General features: G+C 41.1%; 1 protein-coding gene and 1 pseudogene across 1 annotated transcript in view; both read left to right on the forward strand.

Annotated features, from left to right (window-relative positions):
• LOC123803447 (notch homolog 2 N-terminal-like protein A) overlaps nt 1-12,324 on the forward strand; it is a 75,442-nt pseudogene extending 63,118 nt beyond the window's left edge.
• LOC123802701 (myomegalin) overlaps nt 8,065-13,594 on the forward strand; it is a 66,571-nt gene continuing 61,041 nt past the window's right edge. The window contains 2 exon segments of the mRNA XM_087860571.1: nt 8,065-8,206; nt 13,499-13,591. Of these exon segments, the coding sequence (XP_087716697.1) occupies nt 8,165-8,206; nt 13,499-13,591 (135 nt within the window). The 5' untranslated portion in view covers nt 8,065-8,164.

The following is a 13,594-nucleotide window of genomic DNA, read 5'->3' on the forward strand; positions in this document are numbered from 1 at the left end:
AGGGAAATATTCCAAAGTCGCAGACTATCACGATGTTCTCTTTGTCTTCTCTAGTTTTTTTTTTTTTCTCTAGCCATTAAAAACACGAGAAACATGCTAGTGCTTTAGTTATCTTTAGTTGCTTTGTATTTGAAAAGCTTTTAAATTTATTTGGATCTTCCTCTATTTACATCACATTTTTAGGATGTATGTAGTAAATAAAGTTTTCTTTAAAGCAAAACAAACAAACAAATGACAAAAAACCAAGAACATAAGAGAAAAACCAGAGTTAATCTATGCAATGAAGTTTGGAAACTGTTTCCTGTCCCTGCTCTCTCAGTGTTCTTCTTCCTGCATCTCTGTGTTATGTAGGCTACTCTTCCCCTTCTGTGGACATGTATTTTCAATTTTCTTAGCTATATACCTAGGAGTGGAATTGCTATGTCATATGTAACCCTATGTTTAACTTTTTGAGCAACTGCCAAACTATTTTCCACAGCAAAGCGACGACACCATTTTACACTCCCACTAAGAATGTGTAAGAATTCCATTTCTCTACAAGTCATACTAGTCGGGTGAAGTGATATCTCACTGTGCTTTAGATTTGTGTTTCCCTAATGACTGATGATGATACTGAGCACCATTTCATGTGTTCATTGTTGCATTGGTATTATCCTTTAGAGAAAGTCTACTCAAACTCTTTTTCCCATTCTTAAGTTGGCTGTCTTTTTATGGCTTAGTGTAAGAGGCTTTTTTGGGTTTTGGGTTTTTTTGGTTTTTTTTGTTATTGTTTTTTGTATTCTAGATAGCAAACCTCCATCAGATATACAATTTGTAAATATTTCTCCCATTGTGTGGATTGGCTTTTCACTTCCTTGATAGTGTCCTTTGAAACAAAAACCTTTTAATTTTGATGAAATCCAGGTTATCTATTTATTCTTGGGTTGCTTGTCCATTTAGGAAACTGGCTTCAAACCCCACATCCTGAAGATTTATAACTACATATTCCTCAAAACATTGCTTTTGAATGAGAACTTTCCTGGGTTTTAGGGGGTGGTGGACATTAGTTAATAATGGTTCTTGTCTCTTGATTAATTGTCTGTTGATTGCTATCTCAATTGATATTCTTGTGCTTGTTTTCCCTCCTATGGAGCATGCCGTGGCCTATAACAGAGATTTTGGAAATGGTATCTAACGATATCCTGACCTTGATTCAGGGGAGAGTCCTGGTTATATAGTTGAGTTGGTCTACACCTCATGCATAGTTTCACAAATTGCCAGGGCCTATAGTGGTGAGTAGTTGATTATTTTTCTGAGGAGCACTTGTCCGGTAGTCCAGATCATTCTAGGGCTAGGGTGGACTTTCTCAGTCCCCTCCAGACCGAGAAGACTGCAGGGGTTGGACCTAGTCAAGAATTTCATCTCTGGTCTTCGTGGAAAGTAGACATGCCTCAGGGTTTGGGGAAAGTTGTTCAATACAAATTGATTCCCCTCCAATCTTCATATTATATACATGATTTCTTTGTAGAAAAGGTAAAAGGTGAAAAAAACTAAGAGGCAGCCCACAGAATGGGAGAAGATATTTGCAAATGACACTACAGATAAAAGACTGGTATCCAAGATCTATAAAGAACTTCTTAAACTCAATACACGAGAAACAAATAATCAAATCAAAAAGTGGGCAGAAGGTATGAACAGACACTTTTCCAACGAAGACATACAAATGGCTAACAGACACATGGAAAAATGTTCAAAATCATCAACCATCAGGGAAATTCAAATCAAAACCACATTGAGATACCACCTTATGCCAGTTAGAATGGCAAAAATGGACAAGGCAAGAAACAACAGATGTTGGAGAAGATGTGCAGAAAGGGGAACCCTCTTACACTGTTGGTGGGAATGGAAGTTGGTACAGCCACTTTGGAAAACAGTGTTGAGTTCCCTCAAAGAGTTAAAACTAGAGCTATGCTATGACCCAGCAATTGTACTCCTGCGTATTTACCCCAAAGATATGGATGTAGTCAAGAGAAGGGCCATATGCACCTCAATATTCATAGCGGCATTGTCCACAATAGCTAAATTGTGGAAGGAGCCGAGATGCCCTTCAACAGACAAATGGATAAAGAAGATGTGGCCCATATATACAATGGAATTTTACTCAGCCATCAGAAAGGAAGATTACCCAACCTTTGCAGTACCATGGGCTGGACTGGAGGAGATTATGCTAAGTGAAATAATCCAAGCAGAGAAAGACAATTATCATATGGTTTCACTCATTTATGGAAGGTAAGAAATAGCAGGGAGATTGGTAGGAGAAGGAAGGGAAGAATGAAGGGGGTGTAAACAGAAGGGGGAATGAACCACGAGAGACTATGGACTCTGGGAAAAAAACTGAGGGCTTCAGAGGGGAGGGTGTGGGGAGATTGGGATAGGTCGGTGACGGGTATTAAGGAGGGTACATATTGCATGGGGCATGGGGTGTTATGCGCAAACAATGAATCATGGAATGGCGCCTGGGTGGCTCAGTCGTTAAGCATCTGCCTTTGGCTCAGGGCGTGATCCCAGAGTCCTGGGATTGAGCCCCACATCAGGCTCCTCCTCCGCTGGGAGCCTGCTTCTTCCTCTCCCTCTTCCCCTGCCTGTGTTCCCTCTCTCGGAGCCTCTCTCTCTGTCAAATAAATAAATAAAATCTTTAAAAAAAAACAAAACAAAAACAAAAGACACACACACACAAAAACAATGAATCATGGAACACTACATCAAAAGCTAAGGATGTACTGTATGGTGGCTAACACAACATAATAAGAAATTTTTTTAAAAAAAAGTAAAGGTGAAAGGATATTTATTTTAGAACAACTTGTCTATTGTTCACCAATTGTCCGTCTGCGCTTTTAAAAATGTGTAAAGGATAATTCAAGGTCAAATACATTCTTAGCAAAAGTACAGTTCTTGCACCCTACCAGGTGATTATACTGAATCCTATGAATTGTCTTATTACTTAGATGTTATCCTTTTCCTGATGAGAAAAAAAAAAAATCTGAGAAATAGTACAAAGCTTCCCAAGGCCACATGTGAAGAGAGGAGGCAGCATTAGAAACCATTTCGGGGGAAACCATCCAACTCTAGACCTCAGCTTAGGTCTTGATCTCAGGGTCATGAATTGGAGCCCTGTGTTGGGGTCCACTTAAAAAAAAAAAAAAGGCAACCAATCTAGCAGATACCCCATTGGGTTTTCATATGCTTATTATCATTTGGATGTCTTCTTTTGGGATGGGGTTTTTAAAATATTTCTGCTCATTAATATACTAGGTTGTTTCTCATTTTCTTTGTGAATTGTTAGAGTTCTTGATATATTTTGGATGACTGTTTTGTCAGATATATGTATTGAAAATAATCATTCCTGGTCTATAGATGGCCTTTTCATTTTTGAAGAATGTCTTACGGTATACAGAAGCCTTTAGTTTTCATGAACAACAATTTAATTGAATTTTTTATGGTGAGTCCTATCGTGTCCTGTTTTAGAAATATTTGTCTATGCCAATATTATGAAAATACTTCCTATTTTTCTTTTATAGGCTTTGGAATTCTTGCTTTCATATCTCCAATTAATTTCAATAAGTAGTGGGAAGTGTTTGTTAATATTTACTTTTTAAAAAACAAATCATCTTTTGCTCTATTACCTTTAACAGAAAAGTCTTCCACTTCCCCAGTAAAGAATATTAACATATACACACACACGTATACAAAATCAAATAGCTGTGCATATGTGGGTATATTTTTGAATCGCTGTTCTTTCACTTTGATATATTTATGTCGGTTAAGTGTCTGACATTAATTCCGGCTCAGGTCATGATCTCATTGGTGGTGAGATCCAGCCCCAAGTAGGTCTCCATGCTCAGCAGGGAGTCTGCTTGATATTCTGTCCCTCTCCTTCTCCCTCTACTGCTCCCCCACTCACTTTCTCTCTCTCATTCAAATCAATCAATCTTAAAAACAAAACAGAATTTCCAAACTATTTTCTAGAGTAGTTGTAGAATTTAACATGCCCGTCAGCAGTGTACGAGAATTCTAGCTCCTACACATCCTTGCCAATACTTGGAATGGAGATTCTTTTCATTTTTGCCATTTTAATTGGCAGATAGTGGTTTCAATTTGCATTTTCCTAAAGTAATGATGTAGATCTTGGCATGTCCTTATATGCCTTCCGTATATATGCTTTGCTGAGCTGTTCACAAATCTTTTACCCATGTTATCATTTTATTTTATTTTTTTAAAGGTTTTATTTATTTATTTGAAATAGACAGAGAGCAAGAGCGGGGGCGGTGTGGAGGTGGGGTGGGGAGGGCAGAGGGGGAGGGAGAAGCACATTCCCTGCTCAGTGGGGAGACTGACAGAGGGGGTAGGGGCTAGATCCCAGGACCCTGAGATCATGACCTGAGCCAAAGGCAGCTGCTTCACCAACTGAGCCACCCAGGCACTTTTCTTTTACCCATTTTTCAATTGGATTGTTTGTCTTCTTCTTAACTTTTGAGAGTTCTTTCAACGGTTCTATTAGGAGATCTTCACCAGATATGTAATTTATAAATATATTCTCCTTCTATGTTTTCCCTTGATTTTGCATTCTCTCACCAATGTCTTCTGAAGAGCAGAAGTTTTCAATTTTGATGTAGTCCAAATATGTTCTTTCATTAATCACAATTTTGGTATCATATCTAAGAAACCATTATCCGGGGGCACCTGGGTGGCATAGTCGGTTAAGTGTTGTGATGCCAGGGTCCTGGGATCTAGCCCCACATTGGGCTCTTTGCCCAGCGGAGAGCCTGCTTCTCCCTCTCCCTCTGCTGCTCCCCTGCTTGTGCTCTCTCACTCTGTCAAATAAATAAATAAAATCGTAAAAAAAAAAAAAAAAAGAAAGAAATCATTGTCCAACTTTAGGTTCTAAACACTTTTTTAAAGATTTATTTATTGGGGTGCCTGGGTGGCTCGGTTGGTTACTCATCTGCCTTTAGCTGAGGTCATGATCCCAGGGTCCTGGGATTGAGCCCCCTGTCAGGCTTCCTGCTCAGCAGAAAGTCTGCTTCTCCCTCTCCCTCTGCCTGCCTCTCTGCTTGTGTTCTGTCTTTCTCAAATAAACAAAATCTTTTTAAAATTATATATTTATTTATTTAATTTGCGAGAAAGTGACAGAGAGAGAGCAAGTAGGGAGAGGGAAAGAGGGAAAGAAATTGAAGCAGACTCCCCACTGAGTGCATGGCCAACGCTGGGCCTGATCCCACCACCCATGAGCTCAGGACCTGAGTCAAAATCATGAGTCAGATGAGCCACCAACTGTGTCACCCAGGTGCTCCTAAAGACTGTTCTACTACGTTTTCTTCGAAAAGTCTTAACATTTTAAGGTTTCTATTTAGGCCCATACTCTATTTTAGGCTAATTTCTGCATGGTGTAAGTTATGGATCCAATTTTATGTATTGATTTTCACATGCATATACATAGGTCATATCCATATTCATGTGCTGAAAAGATTACAATTGACCACTTACTGAAAGATTATACATTTTTAAAAGATTTATTTATTTATTTTGGGGAGGGAGGGGCAGAGGGAGAGAGAGAGAGAATCCCAAGCTGACCCCCTGCTGAACATGGAGCCTGATGCAGGGCTAGATCCCAGGACCCTGAGATCATGACCTGAGCCAAAATCAAGAGTTGGACACTTTACCAACTGAGCCACCAGGACCTCCAATAGATTATACTTCTTACAATGCTTTGCTTCTCACATTTATCAAAAACCTCTTCTCCGTATAGGTATTAGTTTCCATTTGGAATCCGTAATCCATTTTATTGATCTGCTTACCTGTCATATGCCAATACCAATCTGTTTCGATTACTATAACTTCAGAATAGTTCTTCAAATTAGGTACAGCTAGCCCTCAAACTTGGTTCTTTGTTTCACACGTGTTTTGGCCACACTAGGTCATTTACAGTTTTCTATGAATTTTAAAATCAACTCGTCACTTTCTACCAAGGATACAGGCTGAGATTTTGAGAGTGATTCAATTGAATGTATATATATATCAGATGGGGGAAATTGATGTTTGAACAGTATTGAAGCTTGGGACCCATGAATAAGAATTTCTCTTCATTTTCTATGGCTTCATTCATTTCTCTGTGAAATATTTTGTGATTTTCACTCAGATCTATCCCTCAGTATTTCAGGCTTCATGCTATTATCAATGGTATCACTTTTCACATTTCAGTTAGGCATTGCGATCACATAAAACACATCTGAGTTTTATATGTAGATTTTTTTTAATGTTTTTTTATTATATTATGTAGTCACCATACAGTACATCCCCGGTTTCCGATGTAAAGTTCGACGATACGTTAGTTGCGTATAACACCCAGTGCACCATGCAATACGTACCCTCCTTACTACCCATCCCCAGTCTATATGTAGATGTTTTCTCTTGATACAAACAAATGCTTTTCAGAGTCAAGCTAGATCTGCCAGTGACCATATCTTTGGAGACTTAGGTATTTGCCAGGTGACAAGAATCTTATTCCATTCACTTGGAGTTTTCTCAGCAGCCCAAAGAAATGGTAAATAGCTCTACAAAGAGTCTTGTGGACCAATGCATGTGAAATGCTTTGTATGTTCATTAATAAACTTTCCTTAAGAGTAACCACTCAGTTGGTATGGCTGCTAATCTATCTTGTGTTTAGATGCGATACCACAGTTGAGAAATTTAAGGGCCAATGTTTTCTCTTATTATTTTACTTAGTCTTGAATAATCTACTGCCAGCATTATGTACTACCAGAAGCCTTGGGACGGTATGCAATGATATATCCATCAAATACCATGAATGGTGCCCAAATCTGATTCGTCTTCTTTCTGATGTGATCTATTATAAAATGACACCAACAGCATTAAAACAATTAATAGTGGCAGACTGAGGGCTGTGTGTGACTCCGTTGTGTGACTGAGTTACCATTGGAGACAATGGCTCCTACTTCAAATCTGAAGTAGGTGTCCACTCCCATGAGTCTGTAAGCATCAGGTCCTGATTCTGCAACAGAAGCTGTAGTCCTTTGCGTCAGCTTCATTCCCCCAAGGAAGAGAGAAAGATCTTTGGTTTAAATCGTGAGTGGTGTGTGTAGCATATTTAAGTTACCTCTTTAGGCTTTGAACTTAACATCCTATCAGGCAAAGCTTGCTCACCTTTGTGACTCACAAGTTCAAATTCCCAGTGGCTCAGGTGACATGTCTCAAAAAAACCAAAGCATTCATTCAGTATTAGGTGTCTCTCCTAAATTTCAGCCTTGATGGCCTAAAATGTGGCACACAAACAGCTTTATATGTGTTTGATTCATGTTTGTCTAATGGTTTTCCAAAGTCTAAGTACGCAAATGACTTTCGGTCCAGTTTTTGTTTCCCAATGCTCTGCCTATTTGACAGGGCTCAAGAGTCAATATAAACACAGATTTATTTCAATTTATTTATAACCAACCAATCATTGTGTACATCACATATAGTTCTATACATTCCTTCTTTTACCTGTTTACTTTTGGATTTTGAGAGGATAGGACGTTACTCGCCTCTTCCACTGACATCCTGAATTACAGTTCTGCTCTCTGTTTAAAAAAAACAAAAAGCTGCTTGACTTGTTATTCATCAAAGTCATTGTAGGATGTGTTTAAATCTCATTATTTGTGAGCATCATTAATTTTTAAAAGATTCTATTTATTTTAGAATGAGTAGTGCGAGCTGGGAGAACAGAGGGGCAGACTCCGAGAGGGAGCAAGAATCTGAGGCAGACCCTGGGCTGAGCGTGGAGCCCAACTCGGGTCTTGACCTCACTACCATGAGATCATGACCCGAGCTGAAACCAAGAGTCAGACGCTTAACTGAATGAGCCACCCACGTGCCCTTTGGTTTTCTAAGAATGGAAAAGTCATTTTTGGCTCAAGCCAATAGTGGATAATCTGTGAAAGAACGATTGCAGTGCTCAACTTCAACCTACTCACTTATTATTTTAATCTGATTGTTTTAGGTGCCTTCCCCAGACATTCTCAATTGAGGCTCTCCTGAAATCAATCTGTCCTTATGGGAAACATCAGAAATCTATGCCCAAGTAACAGGCAGAATTTGAAGTTTGTTTCACCATTCTGTACCATCATCTAATATGCCCAGAGGGAACCGTCAACAATTCTGGATACACCAAGAGGTAACTTGTACTTATCCTTACCTAGCTAATCCAGTCTCTATTCCTACCGTATTTTCTTTTTTTTTAATAATTTTTTTATTATATTATGTTAGTCACAATACAGTACATCCCTAGTTTTTGATGTAAAGTTCCATGATTCATTACTTGCGTATAACACCCAGCGCACTATGCAATACGTGCCCTCCTTCATACCCATCACCAGCCTATCCCATTCCCCCACCCCTTCTCCTCTGAAGCCCTCAGTTTGTTTCCCAGAGGAGAAAATTAACTAGATACAAAGAAGTAGAGTGAATTGATGACCTTCTTCAGTACCAGTGAACAGCTTCCAACAGTAGGCCTTGACTCTTTGCATTTAAAGCATATTCGTATTTGGGAATTTTTAATTTGGGGGGAACATTGTATGCATTTTCACCTTAGCATGTTTTTCTTCAACTTCCTTTATAGTATATGGTTAACAAGGCTTCTGGACTAGTCAATATCCCCATAATTTCATGTTGAAAACTAGTACAGTTTTATAAATCAATAACCAACCAATACACAAGGCTACTATGGTTTTCTCATTGCCCTAAGGAACTGAAGTATACCGTGTCAATTACGTATTTCAAATCTTAGACAGACTGTCACATAAAAAGTATTTAAGAAAATTAACTTATGAGAAAATATTCAACTTCGACAGTAATCAAATAACAAAGTACAAAAATTAAAATAATCATTGCATTAAAAAAAAGAATTATTGCAGATCGTGGACTAAATTTTTAGTGTCCATCGAATCCAAAATTTTGCTAGATATGTTTTCTCAAGATGGTGTAATGTTACTATGAGCCAGCTCACTTGTAACTTCAAAAGCCCCAACCCTTTTTCTCCACCACCTAAGGGATACTGTCACAAACTCAGCCCAGCCCTTTCTTCTGCCAGCGGCCAGGTCATCTGTTTTATTGCATGACCCTCCTGGCAGAGCAACTTTCCAGCATGTTATGTGCATTAAGGGCTTCCTGTTTCTCTACGACCAATGCAAGAAAGTGGTTTGCTTTGTTATTTGGCATCTAGAGCCATGATTAGCGTCAGCTTTGTTTCCCCGGAAGTCATCAGGTGCTGTTAAATGCAATAACTTTTCTCCCACTACACTACACTTGATTCCACTCAAATATTATATTCCCTAAACCTTCACTTTCTGAGTAGATCCTTGACCCTTTCCATTCATGACCCCCCAGGCAGCATTATTAAGAATATTATTAATATCATGTGGCTTCAGATGCAATAATCCCCTACCCTGGGCCTCCCTGACCTTAGGGCAGAACTATCTGCAGTGAGAATGGACATTTCCAACCCTTATCCAAACATCATTGATCCCTCTAAGCCCACACTTACGTGGAGGACATCGACCATGAGGGCAGCTCCAAGGTCGAGGCTAGGTGTCTGGGGCAGAGCCTCATGGTCACATCCTCCTCCTCTTGGAATTGGTGCTTCCCAGCAGTTCAAACCAAGCCCGCTCCATCCTGTGGGGCTCGTCGGCAGGTTCACAGGTTCACTGTGGCCTAAGTTACTCTCTTAGTCCTCGTTCCTCAGCTCAGGCACCTCCTTTCAGAGTCGGAAGCTGCTGTATGCATTCCGTGGTCTCCCCTGATTTCTCTGAACTCAAGTTGTCCTTCTTCTTACCTCCTGTGCCAACCACCTGCTCCACCATTGCCTTGCCCATCTTTGGGTTATTCTCATCCTCCAAACATGCTGCTTTTCTGTCTTCCATCGGCTCCCTCCGTTCTCTGTTTTCAGTGTGGCCTCAGCTCAGTCTCCTGCAGGAGACACGCAGAGAAGAGACCAAGTCAGGTCTCAGCTGCAGTCCCCAGGGCTGTTTAACAGGCACCTCAGTTCCTCATGCACTCACAGAATCTGAGCAGGAGGTGACTTTGGAGAATTTGAATAACAACCTTATCTTACAGATGAGGAAACTGAGGCCCGGGGAGATTAAGACATTGCCCCAAACACCTTCATCACTTGATGGCAGCAGAGCCCCCACAATGGCCTTGGCTGCAAGCTTCCCTGTCGAGGCACCTAACGCACCCTCCAGAAACCCACAACAGAATTTCGGGGGACACTGAAATTAAAAGTTCCGCTTAAAAATGCATAAGTAATTTTCAGGAGACCTTGGATTAAACGTAAGCATTTCCACTGTTAAAAACACCAGAAGGCCTATTTGGGGACAAATCTTTTCTCACAGCGATATAGTTCTCTTCCTTTTATTCACTTTTAAATCACTGGCTAATAGACCAGGATCACAGAACACAAGTGTATTACGTAACACTCATCATGATCACAAATAAAATGCACTTACGTGATTATTGATCAGATATCTGACTCCTGTGCCAACATTCATTTTCCTGAGAGCTGGCATCGGTCTGCCTTGCTCAGCCATGTCCCCAGTGCCTCCATGACAGCCTGCCAGGTGAAACATTCAGTAAATACTTGTCAAGTGGATAAATAGCAGTTACCAGGAATGACGAACTTTTACTGATCTCCAGTCCGAACCATATTTCCATTCCAACCCTATCCCGGGTCTGTGCTGAAGCAATAAAAGCACAGCCTTCAGAGAAGCTGTCCAAGAGTCCGATAGCAGCTTCACCACAGGTCACATACGCTTTACTGGATCATTTAATTCTCTCTTTGAGCATATGTATCTCCTGTATGATAGAAAATGTATACTATAAATTAGGAAAGCCAGCATTAGCCACTGGAAAGTTAGATGTGAACTGGGATATCATGTAGCAGACAGGGCTCCAGTCCCTGGGCACCTGCTGCAGAGCTAAAGGACACCTACATCAGAGTCACTGTGGTGCTTGTTAGAATCCCCTGGGAATAAGGCAAAGTAGCGGCATTTCAGACAAAAACTCCAAGGAGATTCTCACGTATGAAAAAAAGCCTATTTCAAACAAAGAGCCTAGGATGGAGATTCTGACGCCCCAGTGCTCACAAGACTGACTCCAGTTTGAGCAGACCAAGTCCCTCATCCAAGGTGGCTTTCAACGGAGAAAGGGGACATTTCCAGGAAGGGCTCCTACCTGATGTGGATCCTGCTTCCATGACTTGGGTTTTTAGGGCGTTTCCTCCTCGGCTCCAATTGCTGGGGGATGTCAGCCCTCATGGGAGTCATTTCTTTATGAAGACCTCTGTCATTTATTCTGCCCCTGGAGAAGAGACAGCAGAGATCAGTTCTGGGCTCCACAGTTCTAGCCTTCCTCCTAAGCCACCTGGGTAAACTGAAAGCATCATGACAGACACAAATCAGGGTCAGGGAAGAGGATCCCAGAGGAGTGAGATGGTGAGGGCAGCCCCTCCTGGGAGAGAGAACCACAACAAGGTCACTATCAGACCGTTTCGTGTGGGGATGACATACTGACCAATTCTGTGAGCAGAGAACCCAGCCTCGTCATTCCAGACTCCTGAGCCATAGGACTGTGAGGTAACAAATGCTCTTCGTTGATTTAAACCACCGGTTTTCTAATTTGTTAATATGATGAGTAGAGAACTACTTCAGATGTTATCTCTACTCTCCCGGGTTTTTAATCTTTAGAAACATGTAGGCTGATCTCTATAAAGAAAAAAAATCGGTAACGCCTTGAGATCCTGGGAAGGCGGGTGAGGGCTGAGCCAGGGCCGGAAGCAGAATTGTGGGAGCAGCGGAAGCTCTGGCCTCTGCGGACTGAGTGCAAGGAAGACAATCTCCCTGATTTTTCAGAGGCTCTTCAGGTTCTCTTCTCTCATTCGGTCTGCAGGCTCAGTGCATTTGAGGAGCAACACTGGTGTTCCAGCAGTGGCATCTGATAAGGAGCTTGATCCTGTACAGAAACTCTTTGTGGACACGGTTAGAGACTACAGAACGAAGCTTCTGGAGGACACGCTGATACTGGCCCAGAGCTCCAGCAAGACCTAGAGAGGGAGCTCTTCAAGTTTAAGCAAATGTATGGGGGAGCAGACATGAATACGTGCCCGGACTTCAAATCTGAAGATCCTAAATTTGAAGTCATCGAAAAGCCCCAGTCCTGAAGAAATAATGTAACATTTATTTGGTAATTTGAGCTAGATTCATTGTACAACTGGATCAGAATAAACATACATTTCTCAACTGTCACGTGTTCTTTGAATTCTGATTCCAAATGAATGATTTGGTGATGTTGGGTGTAAAAAAAAAAGAAAATCAAAGAACCACAGTAAAAATCTGTTCGACACGTTCACTTTATGTTCCCTTACCCTTGTAACATGAAGGGACACTGTGAAGGGCATTTCCTATCTATAATAGGTTCTTTCTAACACTCTCTTCCTGATACCATGGGGGGTGTTCTTTCTGGCTGCAAGGAATAAAAGCCCCAACTTGTTTCATGGGAGGTGTGTTCCTGGCGATTTGAGTTAAGGGAATTGTCATCGGCTAAGGCCATGCCAAGGATCAATTTTTCACCCAGATGTGGTGTGACAAATTTCCCAAAAATGAACGGAGCGTTTCAAGGTAAGATTGCTCCCTGTACTTCATCTTTTCTTATCCCTGCTGTATTTGTAACTATGGGAAATTGTATAAAACAAGATAGAAAGTTATGATAGATGGCATGTGGGATTTAATAAGAGCTGTTGGGGCGCCTGGGTGGCTCAGTCGGTTAAGAGTCTGCCCTCAGCTCAGGTCAGGATCCCAAGATCCTGGGATGGAGCCCCGCATTGGGCTCCTTGCTCATCGGGGAGTATGCTTCTCCCTCTCCCTCTGCTGCTCCTCTGCTTGTGCTCTCTCTCTCTCTGTGTCTGTCAAATAAAATAAATAAATAAATAAATAAATAAATAAATAAATAAATAAAATCTTTAAAAAAAATAATGAGATCTGTTATAACACAAAGCAAAACAAGTACTCTCCGAACAGACTACTATTGGGCAATTATAGGGTCATGGATGGAGTGCCCTAGGAGTCTGATCTGCCTTTGCCTTCATTGAGCCTTGAGGTAGTGGTTTACTTTGACCGCACTGTTGAAATTAGAAAAGATTGGGGGGCGGGGAGGGGGCGTCCAACTGTACTTGTCACCTGACTTCATGTTGTGGTTTTGGGCAGAATAATGCCCCCTCCCTAGGAGGTGCCCATGCTAATGCCAGGAACCTGGGCACCCTGGAATGACAAGGGGGCCTTAACACTGGAAGAGGCAGATGTTAGTCTAGAGAAACTGTAGTGTAATATAAATTGGTATTTCTAAAATCTGTACAGATGAGATAATGGAATTTATTTTCAGTTTACTAATGTGTTCGGTACTCCCTGTCTCATTTCAGACCGAGGAGTTGTACCAGGTGATTGAAGGTCAAGATGACACAATGGCAAAGCTTCGAGAAATGCTGCACCAAAGCCAGCTGGGACAACTTCATGTA

Source organism: Ursus americanus, unplaced genomic scaffold (assembly GCF_024610735.1).
Source record: "Ursus americanus isolate L20-20 unplaced genomic scaffold, mUrsAme1.1.p SCAF_96, whole genome shotgun sequence".
Lineage (NCBI taxonomy): Eukaryota > Metazoa > Chordata > Mammalia > Carnivora > Ursidae > Ursus > Ursus americanus.